Here is a 25,375-nt window from a genome sequence, read left to right as displayed (position 1 = left end):
GTTGGTAAGGTTAATGTTCTCAAGCATGTGGATACCAAGAGTGAGGATGTGTTGGAGCTGTTGGAAAATATTAGGACAAATAAGGCCCCAGGGCCTGACGGAATATTCCCCAGGCTGCTCCGAGAGGCGAGGGAGGAGATTGCTGAACCATTGGCTAGGATCTTTGAGTCCTCCAGAATGTTACTGGAGGACAGGAGGGTGGCAAATGTTGTCCCCTTATTCAAAAAATGTTGTAGGGATAGTCCAGGGAATTATAGACCAGTGAGCCTTTATGTCTGTGGTGGGTAAGTTGTTGGAAACAATTCTTAGAGATCGAATCTATGAGCATTTAGAGAATCATGGTCTGATCGGGGACAGCCAGCATGGCTTCGTGAAGGGTAGATCGTGTCTCACAAGCCTAATAGGGTTCTTTGAGGAGGTGACCAGGCAGATTGATGAGGGTAGTGCAGTAGATGTGGTCTACATGGATTCTAGTAAGGCATTTGACAAGTTTTCACATAGTAGGCTTCTTCGGAACATCAGAGGGCATGGGATCCAGGGAAGCTTGGCCGTGTGGATTCAGAATTGGCTTGTCTGTAGAAAGTGGAGGGTTGTGGTGGAGGGAGTGCATTCAGATTGGAGGGCTGTGACTAGCGGTGTCCCACAAGGATCGGTTCTGGGACCTCCACTTTTCATGATTTTTATTAATGACTTGGATGAGGGGGTAGAAGGGTGGGCTGGCAAGTTTGCAGACACAATGTTTGGTGGTGTTGTGGATAGTGTAGAGGATTTTTGAAGATTGCAGAGGGACATTGATAGGATGCAGAGCTGGGCTGACAAGTGGCAGATGGTGTTCAATCCAGAGAAGTGTGAAGTGGTGCATTTTGGAAGGACAAACTTAAAGATGGAGTACAAGGTTAATGGCAGGATTCTGGGTAGTGTGGAGGAGCAGAGGGATCTTGGGGGTTCATCTCCACAGATCCCTGAATGTTGCCTCACAGGTGGAGAGGGTAGTTTAGAACGCTTATGGGATGTTAGCTTTCATAAGTGGTGGGATCGAGTTTAAGAGCCATGAGGTAATGATGCAGCTCTACAAAACTCTGGTTAGGCCACACTTACAGTACTGTGTCCAGTTCTGGTCACCTCATTATCAGAAGGATGTGGAAGCGTTGGAAAGGGTGCAGAGGGGATTTGCCAGGATGCTGCCTGGTTTAGAGAGTATGCATTATGAGGAGAGACTAAGGGAGCTAGGGCTTTACTCTTTGGAGAGAAGGAGGATGAGGGGAGACATGATAGAGGTGTACAAAATATTAAGAGGAATAGATAGAGTAGACAGCCAGCGCCTCTTTCCCAGGACACCAATGCCCAATACAAGAGGGCATGGCTTTAAAGTAATGGGTGGGAAGTTCAAGGGAGATATCAGAGGAAGGACTTTTACCCAGAGAGTGGTTGGGGCATGGAATGCACTGCCTGGGGTGGTGGTGGGGGCAGGTACATTGGTCAAATTCAAGAGACTGTTAGATAAGCATATGGAGGAATTTAAAATAGGGGGATATGTGAAAGGAAGGGGTTAGATAGTCTTAGGCATGGTTTAAAGGTCGGCACAGCATCGTGGGCTGAAGGGCCTGTATTGTGCTGTACTGTTCTATCTTCCATCTTCTATCTGTACCATCAGTGTTCATTTCCATTCCAGTTTGTTCAGTGCCAACCCACCACTGACGCTGTGCTCATTAGACTGAGAACAATGGTCTCTACATTGTGGAGGCCCAGAAAAGATGTTGGTTTGCATAATTTGCATGATATCCGAAATATAACCCAGCTGTTCTGCAACACATCATTCTCTCAAGAAGCCGATGTCGGTGGTAGTTGGTGAGCTGTTGCTGAGCCTGACACCACTCTCCATAGATTGTCCTTGAGACTGAGGAGGTTGCATCAGGTTCAATATCCCTCCATCTAACACTGCAATACCTCCTCTGGAGACTCAGGTGAGTAGATCTCTCTGAATTTTGTCTCTTGCTGTGAATGGAATTGGGCTATTTGTGTACATGTTTGTGCGTGAGCGTGTGCATGGGCAGCATGGAGGCAAGAAGCAAGAAGGCGGTCATTAATTCAATGAAGCACCCCCGTCTGTCGAGAGAGAGCGCGATCTCACCTCTATAGCGTGCGAGCGAAGGAGAGAGGAAGTTCTCATCTCTCTCTGCAGGGTCCCAGCAGGGAGGGGGGAGAACTCACTTCAGTTGGTTCCCAGTGAGGGAGAGAGCGAGATGTCACCTCTGTCTGCAGGGTTCCAGAGAAGGATGATTTATCTCACCCACTGTCAGATCCTGTCCCAGTTTTCAGCTTGTCCTAAACCTCCAGTGTCTCATTTCTCTCTGATTTTAACTCCGTGCTTTGATTTCCAGAATATCAGCGGGCGAAATGAGGGTTCTGCTGCTGATCCTGGTTTCTCTGAGTGAGTAATTTCCATCAGTGACCTGCATGTTGTATACAGTTCAGGGAAGTGGGGTTTATTTCGTGTGTGTGTGTTGTGTGTGTGTGTGTGTGTGTGTGTGTGTGTGTGTGTGTGTGTGTAGAGACCACTGAGTTCCTCCAACAGTGTGTTTTATGCTCCAGATCCCAGACTCTGCACTCTCTTGTGTCTCCATCAATCAACAGGTGATATAAAACCCAACTAGACACTGAGGTTGAGACAACAGCAACAGGGAGAGGTTGGGCAGAGAATCCAGACTTAAACGCTGAGGGAGCAGACAGCATGGCTGGAAAGGAGGTACTACATTCTGGGAGGCTAGAACTGGAGGGAAGTGGTGAGGCTATGTTGGGATGTGAAAACAAAGGTTCATATTTTCAGCTGGATAATTAGTTAACCTGCCCAGTGAACACAGGAATTATGGGTGAATGAGACATGGGGCAATTTCAGCCACAGGCAGCAGTGTTTGTGGAGAGCAGAGAGAGGCTGGGGGGAGTGGGATGGAGTTTCAAGTCTGGAGGTGACAACAGCACGGCTGATGGTGTCAGCGAGAGAGGAACTGAGGCAGAGGCAGAGTCGGGTGATGTTACAGAAGCTAATGTCACAATGAGGCAGAAGTGTGTCTGGAAGCAGACCAGTGACTGCACCAGACCTGCCAAAGACTGTGGGAATGTGAAGCATGGTGTCAGTGCTCCTGAATACAGTTTGAGAAGGGACCAAAGGCAGCTTCCCGTTCAAATCTGACCTCTGGGGAAGTGTATATGGAGTTTGTGCATTGTCCCCATGACCACATGGATTTTCTCCAGGTTCTTCCCACATGCCGAAGACAAGGCAGGTTGCTTGGTTATTTGGTCACTGTAGGTTGTCCCCAGTGTGTAGGTGAACTAGATTCTGGTGGGTGTTGATGGGAATGTGGGGAAAATAAAATGTGATGACTATTGGACTTGCGTAAGTTGTTATTTGATAGTGCAGACTCCGTAAGCTGAAGCACCAGCTTTGTGCTGTATGACCCTGTACCAAGACTGCCAAAGGGCTAGAAGCCTGAATACTGGTATTCAAACAAGGATTTTGCAAATAATCTCTTCAGTATCCAGCATGTGTAGTTTAAAGTGTGTGAATTTGCAGTGCACTTGTTATGTTTTTGCCTTGTGAGTTGAGAGTTTTCTTTCTTTGGTATGGTCATAACACATTACAGGTCACACTGTAGCACGATGGGTGATATGATGAAGCTGCTGTTCATGATGCGGCCTCACAATTCCAGAGCTCGGGGATTGATACTGACCTCAGTTGCTGTCAGCACACAGTTTCCACATTCACCCTGGGACCCTGTGGGTTTCAGAACAAAATACGAGCAGAAGCAGGTCACCCAACCCCTCAGACCTGCTCCACCGTGCCATGTGATCATGGCTGGTCTGATCCAAGTGTGCACACAATTCCCCATAGCCCTCAATTCCCCAAATTTAAAATGTTTATCTACCTCCTCGTTACATACAACCAATGAACCAACCTCCACAATGCTGATGTAAGAGAATTCCCTCTCTTCTTACATATGGCAAAATAAACCTCCTAGGTTAAATAAAGTTCATTTTCAGAAAGCTAAAGATAATGGAGGGTTTGCCTTACCCAACTTCTGGGCAGTCAATATACGAAATCTTACTTTTTGGTTACATTATATTCAACACGAAGCCTGTCCTGTATGGGTCTCTTTGGAAGATAATTCTGTTAAAAAAATTTCTATTATGTCTTTGCTTGGCTCTTTACTTCCTTTATCAATAAATAAATTAACTGATAATTTGGTAGTTAAACATGCTTTGAGGATTTGGTTACAATTTAGAAAATATTATGGTTTATTGAATTTTTCTTTGTCCCATTTCTGCTAATTTTTTCTTTAAACCTTCTATGACTGATATAGTTTTTAAAGAATGGGATAGATTGGATATTACTCATTTTCAGGATCTGTTTGTTGGAGGAAATTTCTTAACGTTTGAACAATTAGCAACTAAATATAATTTGCCAAAAACTCACTTTTTTGATATTTGCAAATTAGAGATTTTCTCCAACCTCAAGTACATACCTTCTGTATAAGTCCTGATAAGAACTTATTAGATGTAATTTTTAATTTGAAGCCTTTCTATGATGCTTCAATATCTAAGATTTATGGTAGATGATCAGGAATGAATAAGGTCCCTTTAAACAAAATTAAAAACGCTTGGGAACGTGATCTGCAGATTTCAATTTCTGAGGAAACCTGGAATCAAATTTTTAAACTGGTTAATGCTTCATCATTATGTGCACCTCACTCCCTCCTTCAATTTAAAGTGGTCCATACAGCCCCCCTGCCCAAAGACAAGTTATTGCGTTTCTATTCGGCCATAACTCCTTATTGTGACAAATGCAATAATGCAGAGGCTTCCTTAATCCATATGTTTTGGTCATGTCCGAGTTTGGGAAAATTCTGGATAGAGGTATTTCAAACTTTTTCTGTACTTTCTAAAATAAACTTTAAGCCAACTCCTTTAACTGCATTATTCGGGATCGTTGGAGAAAAAGGTATAATTCTGGAGACTTCCGACTTACACATATTGGCCTTTATTTCTCTGAAAGCCAGGAGGGCTGTGTTGCTTAAATGGAAGGAAACTATTCCCCCTACTCGTGCCCAATGGTTACGGGCTGTTGTGTCATATCTAAATTTAGAGAAGATCCGTTGCTCTATTTCTGGATCTATTCTGAACTCAAATACGATGGGGACCTTTTTTTGAACTACTTTCAAAACCACTGATTTGGTGCAAAATGTACAGATATTGGCCAATACTACTATGTCCTTAGGATGTTACTAAACAACTTTGGTTTTGGTAGTGGGGTTAGGTTTTTTTAATAATAAAATTATTCCAACTTATCAATGACAATTGATATTTTTTGTTTCTCAATATGAAGCATTGTGATTTGTTGTGTGACTCAATAAATCTATTTTGTAACAGTTTTTCCCTTTGTTTCATGCATTTAGTACTGTTTATTTGGAATTAATAAAAATATTGACAAAGAAAGAAAGAATTCCAGAGATTCACAACCCTCGTGAGACGAAGTTCCTACACAGCTCAGTTTGAAATGACTGCCCCCTTGTAACAACATCTCTTCACCGGAGACCCTCCCTCTGGTAGGAACATCTCCACATCTCCCCTCTCGTGCCCCGTTTGGATCTTGTGTTCCAATAAGATCAGCCTTCATTCTAAACTTCAAAGACGAGAGATTCAACTTTTTGGCCAGGTGTGATAGGACAACCCTATCATTACAGTAATGATCCAAGTGAACCTCCTCTGGACAGCTGGTACATCCTTCCTTTAATGAGGAGAGCAAACCTGTCCCGAGTGGCCTCTGCAACACCCTGTACAGTTGTACCAATACTTCCCTGTTTCCACACTCCAGCCCCTTGGTGCTCTGCTTTCCTGCCACATCCCAGGGATGTGCTGATGGGTTAATTGTCTCCTGTAAATGGCTGCTAGTTGGGAGGGGGGGGGGTGGGTAAGCGGCACAAGAGCAAAAGGGGAGTGGGTGGCTAAAGGGGGAATACAGGATGGAGAATGGGACTGAGGAGCTTGTTCCCCTGGGAGTTGTCATGGACCAGATGGGCTGAATAGCCTCCTGCTGTGGTGCAGTAAGGAGATATAAAACTGTAATGATGAAATTTATTCCAACATTTCCAATTTAAGACCAGAACTGGAGCACTGTGAGCTCATCTGGGCACCTGGTCAGTGGAAGGGAAATGCAGCAATCTGAAGTGTAGGAAGTACAATGAACTCTGAGAATCTACTGCCCGACCACCTGGAAATCCTGACTGTTCAGTGTCTGGCTCATCGGCTGCTGATTACTGTTCTCCCTCTCACTCCTGGGGCTGCAGTTCCTGTGCTTCCTGTCACGACCCAGAGACCTGCTGACACTGTCACATTGGTGAGGGGTAGTTGAGGTTGGTTTGGGTCGGTTATGGCAATGCAATTGGTAAATGGTGGTTGGGGGGAGGTAATTATAGTGAGCAATTGGTATGGGCGTGTTGGGGAGGGGTAATCAAGATGGAGCACTTTCCATATTTTCCTACAACACTGAAAAGGCATTTGGGCCATGCAATCTATCCCCATTCACCGAACAATCCTTTTCCCCACTAATTTTCCCAGTAACCTATTCTCCCCACATTACCATCAACCCTTCCCCTCTCCCCTCCCCACCCCACCCATGATTCTACTGCTCACCTATCACGAGGGGTAACTTATACTGTCCAATTCACCAACACATCGTTGGCTTGTGAGAGGAACCCGGAGCATCCAGAGGAAACCCACAGGGAGAATGTGCAAACTTCACACAGGCGGCATCCGAGGTCAGGATTGAACTGGGGATGTTGGAATTGTGAGACAGCAGTTCTACGTGCCACAGGGCTGCCTCTGTGTGGAGATGTTGACAAGATGGATATTTATTTATTAGTCACATGTACATTGCCACACAGTGAAGTGCATCTTTTTGCGATACTGAGAATGTGCTGGGGGTTGCCCGCAAGTGTCGCCACTCTTCTGGCACCAACACAGCATGCCCACCGCTCCTAACCCGCACGTCTTTGGAGTGTGTTGAGATGGAACTATTGAGGTTGTGAAATGTCTAGAAGCAAGAGCAGGAGTAGGGCAGTGGGTCTGGGGCATTTCTGATGTGTTCCGATGAAGGGTCTTGGACCTGAAATGTTAACCCTATTTCCCGTTCCCCAGATGCTGCCTGTCCTGCCGAGTGTTTCCAGCACTTTCTGTTCTTATTTCAGAATTGGTATGGGGCTATCAATGTAGGTCGGATGGTTGAGTGGTGGGTTTGTCGTTGGGCATTTGGGGTGTGACGGTTTGGGGCAGGTGGGTGGTGGCAGGTATATCGGGGCAATTGATGCATAGCACTTGGTTGGGGTAGTTGAGCTGAGATGTCTGGATGGTATGATTGGAGCTGGACAATATCATAGAGATGTAGAGTATGGAAACAGGCCATTTGGCACCATGTTCTTGCTGACCTTCTGCAGTAATCACAACTCTCATACCCCTGTATGTCTAGGAGATTCAAGTGCTCATTTAGAGACTTCTTAGATGTTATCAGCAACCCAGCTTCCACCACTCTCTTGGGTGGCAATAAGCAGATCATTCTCAGGTTGCCAGGCTTTGAGCAGTGGGTAGCAGAAGGATCAGTTCTTGGGCCCAACCTGTGTCAAAAATTTGGGTGACAGGATCAAATATCAGGGTTCCCTGCAGACTGGGACACCCCGTGCTAGGTCCCACCGATCATTAAGAATCCTTCACCAACAGTGTGTTCTCCTTGGGGACTGAGGTATCCCATAATATCTGCCACTGATCATCGAGAGTCCCTCACCATCTACACTGTTCCCTGGGTACTGAGAAACCCCTTGAGATTTCCCTCTGACTATCGCAAGTTCATTCACCATCTGTAGCCTGAGTTCCACAGTGTTACGGTGATCTGAGAAGCAGAAATTTACAGATTTTTATGTCTTTACACCGTACAGCTGCTGCCAACGACAACTTTCACATCATATATCAGTGTTAATAAATCTGATTCTGATTCAGGGCTTCCCATTATGACCGTGTCATTGAAAGATGGACTTTAGCATAATTCCACGCAGTTCCTGCAGGATACCCAGGTGCAAGTGCCAGCAACGTTCTGTTGTGGTCAGTGTTTCTGCCACATTCACCAGTTCAGGAAACGAGTTCAGAACTGCTTTACCTGTGATTGTGTTTTCATTTGCTCCCCTCTAATCCTTTCCCCAATTAACTTAAATCCATCTCTTGAAGTTGAACTCCATTCTGAGAAACAAAATAAGCCACTCCTCAGCTTACTTGCCTTGTCCTCTCGTGAATTTATGCTCAACCAGCAGCTTTCTTCAAAGTAAAAAGCCCAGCAAGAAGAACCTCCACTGGCAGCAGCACTTCTCCTCCTTCAGGAATGTCCTTGGACATGTGCCCTGCACCCAGGTGTCATCAATTCCTTCTTCTCGTGTAGTAACCACATTGTATACAGATCTCCCGCTGTGGCTTATCTCATTATTTATACAGTTCTAGTGTAACTTCCCGGTCCTTGTATCCTGTGCCATGGCCATTGAGGTGGTCCACCGCCTCAACCACCTGGCATACATTCCTCTGCGGCTAACTTCAGCCATCTGTCTGCATTCACTCCAAGATCCTATGTCCATTTACTTGGGATCTGGCCATTTATCCTGTGTTTCCTCACCTCGTTTGTCATCCCAAACTCATCAATCGGCCTTCATCAGAACAATTTCTTCTTGTCATGTAAAACTTTCTTCCTGGTACAACCAACGTTGGTATTATCAGCAAACCTCTGAGCTTTCACTCCGTCATCCTCCCATGTGCTGATGTGTGTCCCGAGTTCATCACCTTTAATGCCCAGTATCCTTGTAATTGCACCCGCCTCTTCGTCTGGCATGTTGTTCCGTGTACTGACCACCCTCTTGCCCCTCAGATTCCCGTTAAACCTTTCCTCTCTCATCTTCCACCCATGTGCTCTTGTTTTAGACTCCACTCTCCTGGGAAAAAGAGTGTAAATAGTCACCTTATCTGTGCCCATCATGACTATATAAGGTCAGCCCTCAGCTGCCTCTGCTCCATTTAAACAGTCCCTGCCTGTCCAATGCATTAAACTGCTTCAGTGCGCCATGAAATGTTGGATCACACTGCATGATGTGAAACGTGAACTCTTTGCCTCTCTCCACAGAAGATTCCTTATTGGCTGAGCACTCACAGCATTCTCTGCTTTCATTTTTACCTCCTGCAACATTGACTTTTGTTTCTCCCTCCACAGTGGCTGCCTGACTTGCTGAGAGTTTCTTGCATTTTCTTTCCTATTTATTTCCAGTATCTGCAGTTTTTCTTTCAAGATGAAGGGAAAACTCATTCTCGGGAAGGTGGGACCTGTACAGAGAGGACGGGTTACACCCGAACCAGAAGGGGGCCAATATCCTTGCGGTAAGGTTTGCTAGGGTGGTTCGGGAGGGTTTAAACTAGTTTGTGAGGGGGAAGGGAACCGGAGGAGTAGGTCAGAGGAAGAAAGGAATGGGGAAAAGTTAGATCAAACAGGTAAAGAGGCTTTGGGGAAGGAGAAGCAGAATACAGGCTATAAAAGTAGTAAGGTAGATGGACCGAAGTGTGTTTACTTAAATGCAAGAAGTGTCAGGAATAAGGGGGATGAACTGAGGGCTTGGATAAGTATGGGGGACTATGATATCGTGGCTATTACTGAGACGTGGCTGACGTCAGGAGAGGAGTGGATATTGAATATTCCTGGTTTTCGGTGTTTTAAGAGGGATAGGGAAGGGGGGAGAAGAGGAGGACGGGTGGCGATTCTGGTCAGGGACACTGTTACGGCTGTGGAAAAGATGGATGTTGTAGAAGGATCATCTCTAGAGTCCGTATGGGTGGAATTAAGGAACAAGAAAGGAGCAGTTACTCTACTAGGAGTATTCTATAGGCTCCCCAGTAGCAGTAGAGATATAGAGGAGCAGATTGGCAGGCAGTGTTTGGAGAGAAGCAAAAATAACAGGGTTGTTATAATGGGAGACTTCAACTTCCCAAATATAGACTGGAACCTGCTTAGTGCCAAAGGTTTAGATGGGACAGAATTTGTTAAATGTGTCCAGGAGGGATTCCTGACGCAGTATGTTGACAGGCCAACTAGACGTTTTTAGGAAATGAACCGGGACAGGTGAAGGATCTATTGGTGGGTGAGCATTTGGGGGACAGTGACCATTGCTCCATAACCTTTAAAATTGTCATGGACAGGGACAGGTGCAGAAAAGACAAGAGGTTTTTTAATTGGGGAAGGGCAAACTACGAGGCTATCAGGAGAGAACTTGGGAGTGTAAAGTGGGATGTCCTTTTTGAAGGAAAATGTACCATGGAGATGTGGTCGATGTTCAGGGATCTTATGCAGGATGTTAGGGATAAATATGTCCCGGTGAGGCAGAGAAGGAATGGCAGGGTGAAGGAACCGTGGGTGATGAGAGAGGTGGAACGACTTGTTAGGGAGAAGAAGGTAGCATACGTGAGGTATCAGCAGCAAGGTTCAGACAGGGCCCGTGAGGAATATAGGGCAGCGAGGAAGGAACTTAAGAAAGGGCTGAGGAGAGCTAGAAGGGGACGTGAAAAGGCGTTGGCTAGTAGGGTTAAGGAAAATCCCAAGGCCTTTTTCAAGTACGTGAAGGGTAGGAGGATGGCTAGGGTGAAGGTAGGTCCGATTAAGGAGAAAGGTGGGAGAATTTGCCTGGAGGCGGCGGAAGTGGGAGAAGTTCTCAATGAGTACTTCTCTTCGGTATTCACCGGGGAGAGGGGTCTTGATGACGCGGAAGGGAGTGCTGGTAGGGGTAATGTTCTTGAGGTTGTAGATATGAAGAGAGAGGATGTGTTGAAGTTGTTAAATAATATTAAGACAGATAAGTCTCTGGGGCCTGACGGGATTTTCCCCAGGCTGCTTTGAGAGGCTAGGGAGGAGGTTGTTGAACAGCTGGTAAGGATCTTTGAGTCCTCGTTGTCCACGGGGATGGTGCCAGAGGATTGGAGGGTGGTGAATGTTGTCCCCTTGTTCAAAAAAGGTAATAGGGATAGGCCAGGGAATTATAGACCGGTGAGGCTCATGTCTGTGGTGGGTAAGCTGTTAGAAAAGATTCTAAGGGATAGGATTTATGAACACCTTGAGAATCATGGACTGATTAGGGACAGCCAGCATGGCTTTGTGAAGAGAAGATCTTGCCTCACAAGCCTGATAGAGTTCTTTGAGGAGGTGACCAGGAAGATTGATGAGGGCAGTGCGGTGGATGTGGTTTACATGGATTTTAGTAAGGCGTTTGATAAGGTTCCTCATGGTAGGCTTCTTCAGAAGGTCAGAGGCCAAGGGATCCAAGGAAGCTTGGCTGTGTGGATTAGGAATTGGCTTGCATGTAGAAAGCAGAGGGTTGTGGTGGAAGGAGTGCCCTCGGATTGGAAGGCAGTGACTAGTGGTGTCCCGCAGGGATCGGTTCTGGGACCTCTACTTTTTGTGATATTTATAGATGACTTAGATGAGGGGGTGGAAGGCTGGGTTAGTAAGTTTGCGGACGACACTAAGATAGGCGGTGTTGTGGATAGTGTGGAGGGCTGTCGAAGCTTACAGAGGGATATTGATAGGATGCAGAACTGGGCTGACAATTGGCAGATGGAGTTCAATCTGGAGAAGTGTGAGGTGGTACACTTTGGAAGGACAAACTCCAGGGCAGAGTACTGGGTAAATGGCAAGGTACTTGGCAGTGTGGAGGAACAGAGGGATCTGGGGGTTCATATTCACAGTACATTGAAAGTTGCCTCACAGGTGGATAGAGCAGTTAAGAAGGCCTATGGGATGTTGGCTTTCATAAGTCGCGGGATTGAGTTTAAGAGCCGCGAGGTGATGATGCAGCTTTACAAAACTCTAGTTAGGCCACACTTAGAGTACTGTGTTCAGTTCTGGTCACCTCATTATAGGAAGGATGTGGAGGCGTTGGAGAAGGTGCAGAGGAGATTTACCAGGATGCTGCCTGGATTAGAGCATATGGAATATGAGGAGAGGCTTAAGGTGCTAGGGCTTTATTCACTGGAAAGGAGGAGGATGAGAGGAGACATGATAGAGGTATATAAAATATTGAGAGGAATAGATAGAGTAGACAGCCAGCGCCTCCTTCCCAGGGCACCAATGCTCAAGACGAGAGGGCATGGCTTTAAGGTTATGGGTGAGATGTTCAGGGGAGATGTCAGGGGGAGGTTTTTCACGCAGAGAGTGGTTGGTGCATGGTATGCACTGCCTGGGGTGGTGGTGGAAACAGATACATTGGACAGGTTCAAGAGCTTGTTGGATAGGCACATGGAGGAATGTGAGATAGAGGGATATGCGGGAGGAAGGGGTTAGGTAGTGTGAGGGTGGTTTGATGGACGGCACAACATGGTGGGCTGAAGGGCCTGTTTTGTGCTCTATGGTTCTATGAATGCAATCCTTTCTGTAATGAATGGGTCTTTCTGTGCACAGTGAGATAGCCAGAGGGAGTGCTGCTGTCTCACAGCTCCAGCAAACAGGATCTGATCCCGGATACACGGGAGACTGCAGATTCAAAATATGGAACAAAAAATAAATTACTGAAAAAACTGAGCAGCTTAAGCAGCAACTTTAGAGAAAGAGGGATGGTCGATGTTTCAGGTTGAGACCCAACATCAGGACAGTGTGTGGAGGGAAGATGATGAGTATAACCGTGTGATAAGAGGGGTGAGACAGGTTGGTGACAGGTGGGACCAGGTGAGGAGGGGCTGACGGGCAGATGGAGCCAAGTGAGGTGGGACTGAGGTAACAGACAAGCTGGTAAATGATAGGTGGATCCTGATGAATGGCAACTGGTGGTCAGATGGAGCTGGGTGGGGCAGGGCAAAGGAAAGATGAAGCAAGGAAGAAGAAGCCTGAGTGGATGGGTGGATTGGTGTGGGGGTGATGACCAGATGGAACCAGGAGGGTGATATGTCTGGGTAATGATGGGGGGGGGGGGGGGGGTGCGGTGTGGAAGAGGTGAATGAATAGAGAGAGGCCCTGAGTGGACTGGCAGGAAAGGGAAAGGAAGACGGGGGTCTGGGGTTAACTTAAACTGGAAAAGTCAATGTTCATTCCATTGGTCTGTACGTTACCCAAGTGAACATGAGGTGTTAATTCTTCTTGTTTGTGTTTGTCCTCACCCTGGCAGTCGAGAAGGCCATGTTCTCCTAGTGACTGTGAGGATGGCCCCTCGGACATTACGTGTTCCTCGCACATCCCAAAGACGTGTAGTTTGTTAATCGGCTGCTGTAACTTATTCTTCAGTGGAGATTGCTGGCAATAGAACAAATGGGAGTTGATGGGCATGGGTGACAGAATAAGTTGCAGGATCAGAGGGTCTGCTGGGATTGCTCAGCTGCGGCTCGGTACTAACCTACTGCTGTGCTTTGATATTAAATGTTGGGGGAGTTATGAAGCTGAATATTGAGAAGCAGGAAGGGTCTGAGTGTTTACCTGAGGGAAGTTATTGTCGGTTGCTGAGTAAATCTCACTTTATCTGTGCTCCAGGACCAGTGGAGGTGGGGTGAGGGTGGTTGGAGGAACAAGAGGCTGGGGGATGTGAGCTGAACTTCACATTAACACTGAACATCATTCTGTCCCACAGCTGCAGATTCTGCGCTCAGTGATCCGTGTGTAAACCACACCATCCTGGATCAGTCCTGGAGGAGCATAAAATGTTCTCACACTGAGTGTAGCAACAGCCAATGGATGGATGATAGAAATCTTGAAGTGGGATGGTACAGATTTAACAGGTAACATGAGAAGATCATTCATCAAATCGCATCAGTGCAGCGAAGTGTGTAACGTGGTGCAGTAATGCTGCTGCCTCACAGCACCGGAGACCGGGTACAGTCCTGACTTGGGTTACTGTCTGTGTGGAGCTTCCACATTCTCCGTGACTGCACGGACAGGGTGCGGACAGGTTCGGCTTCAATTCCCACTCTTTATCGTTAAGAACCCACACCATCCGGGCCATGGCACCTTCCTGATGCTGCCGTCAGGCAGGAGGTACAGGAGCCTGAAGAACCACTCCTCAAGCATCAACTGCAGCTTCCTTACCATTGCCATCAGGTTCGTGAACTGACCTGATGAACCCGAACACTACTTCAGGCTAAACTCCTTCTTCTCGCTCTCAACTTGCACTCATGGTATTCTGTTTGTTTTCTTTATTTTGTTGAGTAAATTGTGTGTAAATTATGTTCCTGTAAGTTTATCTTAACTTATGCTTTTCATGTTTGTAATGCACTGTGCTGCCACTGCAAAAAGCTGGTTTTCATGGCATGTATAACACATAGAAGAGTGCAGCACCAGAATAGGCCCTTCAGCCCACAATGTCTGCACTGAACGCTGTGCCAAAGTGAACTTAATCCCTTTTGCCTGTGTGCGATCTATATCCCTCCATTCCCTGCATTTTCATGTGTTCATATATGAGCCAGTTAAATGCCACGAAAGCCTGGGGAGGTATGCTTGTGACAATTCTGTAAGGATTATGTATAATTTGTTTGTTTTTCTCGTGAATGCTGTTTACATAAAGCAATGTGCAGTGGTGATGCTGCTGCAGGTATGGTTTTCATTGCACCTATGCCCACATGTACTTATGCTTCTGACAATAAACTCAGATTTGACTTTGAAACTTGAACTTGAATAAACTTCCTCAGTTCAGGGCTGACTTTCTGATTGTTGTTTCAGTTCCGGCGGACAAAAGATTCCCGAGACATTCGTTCCACGTTATCACTGCTCTGGCAAGAGACCAGGCTGGTTAAATGGTAAGATCAGAGTTCACAACAGTAGGGATCAGTAATTCTGGGGGATCCTCAGACTTGACGACCCAGATCTCTTCAGAGGAAACCAAACTCACTGAGAGGTACTCCCCATGGTCACAGAATGTGCTCCAGCCCTGGATTCTCGTGTATCCCAGGGGTAGAGCAGCAGCTTTCTGGAGTTTCTGGCTATTGGGCTGCAAATCCAATCTGTCTGCTGACCCCACTCCAGAGTAGACCTGGTGCAATGTTAGTGGCTCCATTCATTTGAGTGGAGGAGCAGCTCCCAGGGAGTTGGACATGACTACGCACACGCGCGCGCACACACACACACACACACACACCCCACTGTGCTTCCTGCGGGGAAACACTGCAGTCACTGTGCTTCCTGCGGGGAGTCAGGCCAGTATCACAGGCCTGGTGTCTTCACTCTGAGTGGGACACTTCTGGTCGCACTTCTGCCAAACTCCCTTTGCCCCCAAGTAGGTTATCCTGGACGTCTCCCAAATTAAATAGACATAACATTTAGCTCAAATGTAGATCATTGTTTTTAAGTTTAAAAAGATCTTTGTAATTTCTTGAGGTTCATATCATTTTAATCAGTTCTAATTTCCAATATTTGAAATGTTTAATCACATTGATTTGCATATATTATGATTCATTTCAATTGGCTTTGGATATTATTCAATGTTTGTAAATGTTTCTGAAAATCTGTGGCATTCAGCAGTTGACCGGAGGTGGAACGACGGTCAGCTGTCAGCACACAGAGGCGGCGGGGCTTCGCCGGGTGTCAGCGCACATCAGGGGCGGGGCTTCGCCACCTGTCAGCACACATTGGGGGTGGAGCTTCTTCACCTGTCAATAGACATCAGGGGCGGAGCTTCACCAGCTATCAGCGCGCATCGGGGCAGGGCCTCACCAACAGGAGACGTCCACAGGGTCCAGGTGCTTTTAGAACGTAAAAGAGTACAACGCGGGAACAGGCCCTTCGGCCCACACTGTTGTGCCAAAATAATTAAACGTAATTATATGTCCAACTAATCTGATCCCTTCTGCCTACACAATGTCCATGTACCTCCGCTCTCTGCACATTCCTGTACTTATTTCACCCCCACTTAAATGCCTCTGTTGTATTTGTCTCCACCGCCAACCCTGGCAGTGCAATTCAGACACCTACCACTCTGTGTAAAAAAAAAAAAAAAATTTGCCCTGCACATCTCCTTTGAACTTACCCCTCTCAGCTTTAATGCATGCCCTCCAGTATCAGTCATTTCACCCCTTGGAAAAAGATCTATACCTATCTATACCTTTCATAATCTTATCAATATTATAGGTCAGGGTGGTTGACGTGGTCTATATTGACATCAGTCAGTTCTCTGATAAGGTTCAATATGATTGCTCTGGAATGTTGCATCACATGGAATCCAGGGAGAGCTGAATAATTGCAGGCACAATTGGCTTTATGGTAGAAAGCTGAGGGTGATGGTAGAAGGTTGTTTCTTGGACTGGAGACTGGTGACTGGTGGTGTGCCTCAGGGTGGTGCTGGGCCATTGTAATTTGTCATGTATATCAGTAATTTAGATAAGAAGGTACAAGGCATGTTTGGTAAGTTTGCAGATGGCACTAAAGTAAGTGGTGCAGTGGACAATGAAGATTATCAAAAATTACATGGGGATCTTATTCAGCTGAGTAAATGGCCAAGGAATGGCAAATGGAGTTTATTTCAGATAAGTGCGAGGGATTGCATTTTGGAAAGTTACATCCAGGTAGGACTTTCACAGTGAATGGCAGAGCCCTGGGGAGTGTTGCAGAACAGTGGGTACTTGGAGTGGTCCACTGAATGTGGAGTCACAGGTAGACAGGGTAGTGAAGAAGGTTTTTGGTGCACTGACCTTCATAAGTCAGAGCACTGAGTATAAAAGTTGGGAGGTTATGGTGCAGTGTACGATGCTGGTGAGGCTACACTTGGGTTATTGTGTTCGGTTTTGGCCGCCCTGCCATAGGAAAGGTGTTATTAACTGAAAAACGTGCAGAAAAGATTTACAAGGATGCTGCTGGGACTTGACAGGTTGAGTTATGGGGAGAGGTTGGACAGGCTAGGGCTTTATTCCAAGAGCATAGCAGAACGAGGAGTGATCTCTTTGAGGTGTATAGAATCATGTTGGGCATGATGGGGTGAATCAAGAACTAGAGGGCCAAGGTTTAATGTGAAGGGGAAAGATGTCATAGGAACTTGAAGGACACCTTTTTTACACAAAGGGTGGTATCTAGGTGTAAGGAGCGTCTGGAGGAAGTGGTTGAGGAAGGTACAATAACAACTTCTAAAAGACAGTTGGACAGGTACATGGATTGGAAAGGTTCAGTAGGTTATGGGCCAAATGTTGGCAAATGGGACGAACTTGGATGGGGCACCTTGGTCGGCATGGACCAGTTGGGCCAAAGGGCCTGTTTCGATTCCATAGAATTCTGTGACTCTATAACTCTAAGCTCTTATCAGGTCTCCTCCCAGCCTCCACCACTCCAGAGAAGACAAACCAAGTTCATCCATCCTCTCCTCATAGCACATGCCTTCTAATCCAGGCAGCATCCCGGTAAACCTCATCCGCACCCTCTCCAAACTTGCCAGATGCCTTCTTTACCAGCCTATCAACCAGTGCAGACACTCTCAGGGAGCTATAGACCACAAGATCCCTCTGTACATCCACACTGTTAAGGGTCCTGGCATTGACAGTGTACTGTCCCTTTATATTTGATCTCCCAAAGTGCAACACTTCATATTTGATCAGATTAAGCTCTGTGCCATTTCTCCACCTATATCTGCCACCGTACCCTTTGGCGGTCTTCTACACTATCCACAACACCAGCAATCTTTTTATCATTTGCAAACTCACTGACCCACCCATCTACATTTTCATCCAGGTCATTTATATATGTGAAAACCAGCAGAGGTCCAGTACAGATCACTGCAGAACACCACCCGCCACAGGCCTCGAGACAGAATAAGTCCCATTCTGTCCTCTATGGGAAGGCCAATTCTGAATCCAAATGGCCAAGTCACCGTGGAACCCATGCATCTTAATCTTCTGGGTGAGCCCATCATGAGGGACCCCGTCAAGTGCCTCACTTAAAATTCATGCAGACAACATCCACAGTTCCGCCTTCATCAATCACCTTCACCACCTCCTCAAAAACTCAAGCAAGTTAGTAAGACACAAGTTGACCCGTACAAAGCCGTGCTGATGGCTCCATGGCTCCAGATTCACATTCCCAGCTGCACTGTGTGTCTGGGTACATTTTACAATATTTATAAACTTGATTCCAGGTCCGCATCCCAGCGTTGAAGAGGGGGAGGTGACCAGGACCATCTGCTTCCGTGAATATGAATACGCCTGTCGCAGGAACCAGGAGACCAGGGTGAAAAACTGCGGCAATTATTTTGTGTATCTGCTGAAGCCGACATCCTATAATGACACTGTGATTTGTACAGGTAGTTCACTGTTCCCCATTGACACAGATCTGTGGGGGTTTGTCGTGAAATTCCTGGATGCCCCACGCCTGCAACACACACACAATAGGCTGGGTTTTCCCATCAGCTGCACTACCCGTGGTCAGTGATCACCTCATGTGTAAACACCTAACCCCCCCCCCCACCCGATCTGAATGAAGCTGCACATCCTGACCTGTGATGCCCTTGCACTGACCTACCACACAGTGGGTCCACTGTCCCCTCATCTCCGGGACCATCTGCCTCCTCCTCCAGCCCCTGACCGAGCCATCCCATCCCCTCTCCTTCCCCCACCCCCACTTCCCCCAACAATTGTTTCAAGTGCTTTGGTGTGCCCAGAACCATTGCATTACACTTTATCTTCTGATCAGAAGTGTTGACTCTATTTCTCCCTCCGCCTCCACACCTGCTCCCTGGCTTGCTGAGAGTTTCCAGCATTATTTTTTGATGTGGGAACTCGTGGACCTTGCTGTGGTCCAAGATGGCCACATCTGCAGTAAGTGCTTGAGGCTGGACAAACTTCAGCTCAGAGTTGATGAGCTGGAGTCGCAGCTACAGACACTGCGCAGCATAAGGGAGGGAGAGAGTTATGTAGACACGGTGCATCAAGTAACAGTCACCCCCCTTAGGGTAGGTACATCTGAGGTTCAGGAGGCAGATAGAATGGTGACTGTCAGGGGAGGGAAGAGGAAGAAGTCGTCAGGCAGGCAGACAGGACAGAGAGCCCCGGAGGCTGTTCCCCTCAGTAACAAGTTTTCTGCCTTGGAAGCTGTTGAGGGGGATGACCTGCAGGGGCCTAGCAGCAGTTACCAGGTCTCTGGCACTGGGACTGGTACTGCTGCTCAGAAGGGAAGGGTGGGAAAGAGACATGCGGTAGTGATAGGGGACTTGATAGTCAGGGAAACAGACAGGAGGTTCTGTGGCAATTAGCATGAATCCCGGATGGTATGTTGCCTGCCAGGTGCCAGGGTCTGGGATGTCACTGATTGGGTCCACAGAATTCTTTAGTGGGAGGGAGAGCAGCCAGAAGTTGCGGTCCATGTTGGCACCAATGACATAGGTAGGAAGGGGGATGAGGTCCTGAAGACCGAGTTCAGGGAGCTAGGCAGAAAATTGAGGAACAGGACCTCAAGGGTAGCAATCTCGGGATTGCTGCCGGTGCCACGTGATAGTGAAGGTAGGAATAGGAGGAAGTGGCAGATAAATGCGTGGCTGAGAAGCTGGTGCAGGAGGGAGGGTTTTAGGTTTCTGGATCATTGGGATCTCTTCTCGGGAAGGTGGGACCTGTACAGAGAGGACGGGTTACACCCGAACCAGAAGGGGGCCAATATCCTTGCGGTGAGATTTGCTAGGGTGGTACAGGAGGGTTTAAACTAGTTTGTGAGGGGGAAGGGAACCGGAGGAGTAGGTCAGAGGAAGAAGGGAAAGGGGAAAAGTTAGATCAAACAGGTAGAGAGGCTTTGGGGAAGGAGAAGCAGAATACAGGCTGTAAAAGTAGTAAGGTAGATGGACTGAAGTGTGTTTACTTAAATGCAAGTGTCAGGAATAAGGGGGATGAACTGAGGGCTTGGATAAGTATGGGGGACTATGATATCTTGGCTATTACTGAGACGTGGCTGACGTCAGGAGAGGAGTGGATATTGAATATTCCTGGTTTTCGGTGTTTTAAGAGGGATAGGGAAGGGGGGAGAAGAGGTGGAGGGGTGGCGATACTGGTCAGGGACACTGTTACGGCTGTGGAAAAGATGGATGTTGTAGAAGGATCATCTCTAGAGTCCGTATGGGTGGAATTAAGGAACAAGAAAGGAGCAGTTACTCTACTAGGTGTATTCTATAGGCCCCCCGGTAGCAGTAGAGATATAGAGGAGCAGATTGGCAGGAAGTGTTTGGAGAGAAGCAGAAATAACAGGGTTGTTATAATGGGAGACTTCAACTTCCCAAATATAGACTGGAACCTGCTTAGTGCCAAAGGTTTGGATAGGACGGAATTTGTTAAGTGTGTCCAGGAGGGACGCAGTATGTTGACAGGCCGACTAGAGGGAATGCCATGTTGGATCTAGTTTTAGGAAATGAACCGGGACAGGTGAAGGATCTATTGGTGGGTGAGCATTTGGGGGACAGTGACCATTGCTCCATAACCTTTAAAATTTTCATGGACAGGGACAGGTGCAGAGAGGACAAGAGGTTTTTCAATTGGGGAAGGGCTAACTACGAGGCTATCAGGAGAGAACTTGGGAGTGTAAATTGGGATGTCCTTTTTGAAGGAAAATGTACCATGGGGATGTGGTCGATATTCAGGGATCTTATGCAGGATGTTAGGGATAAATATGTCCCGGTGAGGCAGAGGAGGAATAGCAGGGTGAAGGAACCGTGGGTGACGAGAGAGGTGGAACGACTAGTTAGGGAGAAGAAGGTAACATACATGAGGTATAAGCAGCAAGGTTCAGACAGGGCCCATGAGGAATATAGAATAGCGAGGAAGGAACTTAAGAAAGGGCTGAGGAGAGCTGGAAGGGGACATGAAAAGGCTTTGGCTAGTAGGGTTAAGGAAAATCCCAAGGCCTTTTTCAAGTACGTGAAGGGTAGGAGGATGGCTAGGGTAAAGGTAGGTCCGATTAAGGAGAAAGGTGGGAGAATTTGCCTGGAGGCGGCGGAAGTGGGAGAAGTTCTCAATGAATACTTCTCTTCAGTATTCACCAAGGAGAGGGGTCTTGATGACGCGGAAGGGAGTGCTGGTAGGGGTAATGTTCTTGAGGTTGTTGATATCAATAGAGAGGATGTGTTGAAGTTGTTAAATAATATTAAGACAGATAAATCTCCAGGACCTGACGGGATTTTCCCCAGGCTGCTTCGAGAGGCTAGGGAGGAGATTGCTGAACCGCTGGTAAGGATCTTTGTCCTCGTTGTCTACGGGGGTGGTGCCGGAGGATTGGAGGGTTGCGAATGTTGTCCCCTTGTTCAAAAAAGGTAATGGGGATAGACCAGGGAATTATAGACCGGTGAGTCTCACGTCTGTGGTGGGTAAGCTGTTAGAAAGGATTCTAAGGGATAGGATTTATGAACATCTAGAGAATCATGGACTGATTAGGGACAGCCAGCATGGCTTTGTGAAGGGAAGATCTTGCCTCACAAGCCTGATAAAGTTCTTTGAGGAGGTGACCAGGAAGATTGATGAGGGCAGTGCGGTGGATGTGGTTTACATGGATTTTAGTAAGGCATTTGATAAGGTTCCTCATGGTAGGCTTCTTCAGAAGGTCAGAGGCCAAGGGATCCAAGGAAGCTTGGCTGTGTGGATTAGGAATTGGCTTGCATGTAGAAAGCAGAGGGTTGTGGTGGAAGGAGTGCCCTCGGATTGGAAGGCAGTGACTAGTGGTGTCCCGCAGGGATTGGTTCTGGGACCTCTACTTTTTGTGATATTTATAGATGACTTAGATGAGGGGGTGGAAGGCTGGGTTAGTAAGTTTGCGGACGACACTAAGATTGGCGGTGTTGTGGATAGTGTGGAGGGCTGTCGGAACTTACAGAGGGATATTGATAGGATGCAGAGCTGGGCTGACAAGTGGCAGATGGAGTTCAATCCGGAGAAGTGTGAGGTGGTACACTTTGGAAGGACAAACTCCAGGGCAGAGTACTGGGTGAATGGCAAGGTACTTGGCAGTGTGGAGGAGCAGAGGGATCTGGGGGTTCATATTCACAGTTCATTGAAAGTTGCCTCCCAGGTGGAAAGAGCAGTTAAGAAGGACAATGGGATGTTGGCTTTCATAAGTCGCGGGATTGAGTTTAAGAGCCGCGAGGTGATGATGCAGCTTTACAAAACTCTAGTTAGGCCACACTTTGAGTACTGTGTTCAGTTCTGGTCGCCTCATTATAGGAAGGATGTGGAGGCGTTGGAGAGGGTGCAGAGATTTACCAGGATGCTGCCTGGATTGGATTGAATATGAGGAGAGGCTTAAGGAGCTAGGGCTTTATTCACTGGAAAGGAGAAGGATGAGAGGAGACATGATAGAGGTATATAAAATATTGAGAGGAATAGATAGAGTAGATAGTCAGCGCCTCCTTCCCAGGGCACCGATGCTCAAGACGAGAGGTCATGGCTTTAAGGTTATGGGTGTGAGGTTCAGGGGAGATGTCAGAGGGAGGTTTTTCACCCGAAGAGTGGTTGGTGCATGGAATGCACTGCCTGGGGTGGTGGTGCAGGCAGATACATTGGACAGGTTCAAGAGCTTGTTGGATAGGCATATGGAGGAATGTGAGATAGAGGGATATGCGGGAGGAAGGGGTTAGGTAGTGTGAGGGTGGTCTGATGGACGGCACAACATGGTGGGCCAAAGGGCCTGTTTTGTGCTGTATGGTTCTATGGTTCTACTTCCAGTATCTGCAGTTTTATTCCGTATGAATCCAATCTTTCCTGTAATGGACTGATTTTACTCTACAAAGTGAGGTAGCCAGGGGGAGAGCTGCTGTGCCACACTTTCAGGGATCAGAATTTGACCCGAGACATGAGATGCAGATGCTGGAATCTGGAGCAAATAAATAAAATGCAAGAAGAACTCGGTAGTTTAAGCAGAATCTCTGGAGGAAAAAGGGTGTTGGCCTTCTCAGGTTGAGACTCTCCATCGAGGGAAGATAGCCAGCGTAAAAAAGTAAGAGGGAGGGGTGTGATGGGTTCACGGGTGATGGGTGGATCCAGAAGAGGGGTACAGGTGATGAAGGGCATAGGAAAGGTGAAGCAAAGGAAGAAGAAACCCTGGTGGATAGCTGTGAGGATGGTGGGCAGATGGGAGCAGGTGGGGAAGCAGATGAGTCTGGGGAACGATGGGGAAGGTGGAAAAGGTGATCAGAGATCCTGAGTGGACTGGTGGGAAAGGGAAAGGATCACGTGGTGTATGGGTTACCTGACACTGGAAAAGACAAAGTTCCTACTTAGCTTCCCAAGTAGAATATGAGCTGTTGTTCTTTTAATTTGTATTTATCCCCACCTTGGCAGTGGAGATGGCTGAGGACTCTTTCCTGACCTTGGGTGCTCTCTGTGTGCTTCTCATGTTCTCCCTGTAACATGTAAGGATGTCCCCCTGGATATTTTGTGTTCATCCCACATATCAAAGATGAATGGCTGGTTAATTGGCTGCTGTAAATTATTACAGTGTGTAACAGAATAAAAGTGAGCTGATTGGAATTTAGGACAGAGCATAAGCAGAAGAGACAGAAGGACTGGTTAGATTGTTCTGTTGAAATCTGGTATTTAACTGATCGGTTCAATGGCCTACTTCTGTACAAACTGAGGGAATGATGAAGCTGAATACTGAGATGGACAAATGGTTCCAGTGTTTACTTGGGGAATGCTGTTATTGTTCGGAGAGTAAATCTTGCTTTATCAGTTCTCCAAGGCAGTGGAGGTGGGGTGAGGGTGGTTGAGGAACAAGAGCCTGGAGGACGTGACCTGAACTTTACACTAACATTCACTATCATTCCATGCCTCAGCTGCTGCCTCCGCATTCGGTGATCCGTGTATAACCCACACCATCCTGGATCAGCCCTGGAGGAGCACAGAGTGTTCCAACACTGAATGCACTGGCCCACAATTGATGGATGATAGCAATCTTGAAGTGGGATGGTACAGATTCAACAGGTAACATGAGACAATGATTACTGAGAAGTCAGAAAAAGAATGTGAACAGGATAAGAAGGTGTGCGTAAAGGGAAAATGCAGGAAGATTGGGATCATCAGTAAGTGATGGGGAGTAAATACAGGGAAATGAGAGATCCCACATTCTAGAGAGAGAAACTAGAAGGGGACAGAGAACAAAAGGGGGATCCCAGGGACTGAAGAACAATTGACCAAGAAGAGGATGTGGACAAAATGGGTCCCAATTCCTGTTTTATTTTTCTCTGGGTGAATAAACTCCCTCAGTTGAGTGACTGACTCTCTGGTTGTTGTTTCAGTTCAGGTGGATGGATGGTTCCCGAGACTGTTGTTCCAGATGGTCACTGCTCTGGAGACGACCCTGGCTGGTTAAACGGTAGGGTCAGAGTTTACAACAGTGGGGCTCAGTTATTTTCGGGTAGTGTCAAACTAATGACCCAGATCACTTCATGGGAACCCATGCTCCGGCCCTGGATCCTCATGGAGTCCGTGGGTGGAACATGAGAATCGTGGAGATTCCTGGTAAGGGGCTGCGGATCAGATCCGTCCGCTGACCCCACTCCAGATTACACGCAGCTCAGCTCCAGCGGCTCCGCACATTTTGGTGGAGGAGCGACTCTCAGGGAGCAGGACACATCTCAGGACACCGACATGTCATCAATTAATTGGATACATTAAATAGATGTAACATTTAGCTCAAATGCAGATTTTTTTTATTGTTTGAAAGCTATTTGTGATTTCAGTGGTTGAAATTCTTTAAGTCAGTTCGAACTTCTCATATTTGAACTGTTTAATTATCTTGATTCATAAATATTATGTTTATGTGCAATTGTCTTTGGATATTGTGTTTTCAGATGTCTGAATATCTGTGGAATTCACAGTTGAGCACGGGGAGAATCTTAATCGGCTGTCAGCGCACATCAGGGGCGGGGCATCACCTGTCAGCACACATCAGGGGCGGGGCATCACCTGTCAGCGCACATCAGGGGCGGGGCATCACCTGTCAGCGCACATCAGGGGCGGGGCATCACCATCTGTCAGCGCACATCAGGGGCGGGTCCTCAGCTGTCAGCACACATCAGGGGCGGGTCCTCAGCTGTCAGCGCACATCAGGGGTGGGTCCTCAGCTGTCAGCACACATCAGGGGCGGGTCCTCAGCTGTCAGCGCACATCAGGGGCGGGTCCTCAGCTGTCAGCACACATCAGGGGCGGGTCCTCAGCTGTCATCACACATCAGGGGCGGGTCCTCAGCTGTCAGCACACATCAGGGGCGGGTCCTCAGCTGTCAGCACACATCAGGGGCGGGGCATCACCAGTTGTTACCACATATCAGGGGCAGCGCTTGTGTTTCCAGTGGAAAGTCCTGGGATCCCCAGGTCCTCACTAACAGGAG

The 25,375-nt window shown here is 47.3% G+C and overlaps 1 protein-coding gene across 1 annotated transcript in view; it reads left to right on the top strand.

Annotated features, from left to right (window-relative positions):
* Positions 1-1,788: 1,788 nt before the first annotated feature.
* Positions 1,789-25,375, top strand: part of LOC127566795 (uncharacterized) — a 49,558-nt gene continuing 25,971 nt past the window's right edge. Inside the window, exons 1-7 of the mRNA XM_052009274.1 lie at positions 1,789-1,964; positions 2,382-2,431; positions 13,677-13,824; positions 14,762-14,838; positions 18,156-18,320; positions 23,820-23,967; positions 24,282-24,358. Coding sequence (XP_051865234.1) covers positions 2,398-2,431; positions 13,677-13,824; positions 14,762-14,838; positions 18,156-18,320; positions 23,820-23,967; positions 24,282-24,358 — 649 coding nt within the window. The 5' untranslated portion in view covers positions 1,789-1,964; positions 2,382-2,397. The remainder of the gene's footprint in view (positions 1,965-2,381; positions 2,432-13,676; positions 13,825-14,761; positions 14,839-18,155; positions 18,321-23,819; positions 23,968-24,281; positions 24,359-25,375) is intronic.

The sequence above is a fragment of the Pristis pectinata genome, chromosome 45 (genome assembly GCF_009764475.1).
Source record: "Pristis pectinata isolate sPriPec2 chromosome 45, sPriPec2.1.pri, whole genome shotgun sequence".
Classification (NCBI taxonomy): Eukaryota; Metazoa; Chordata; class Chondrichthyes; order Rhinopristiformes; family Pristidae; genus Pristis; species Pristis pectinata.
This window is presented reverse-complemented; position numbering and strand designations above follow the sequence as displayed.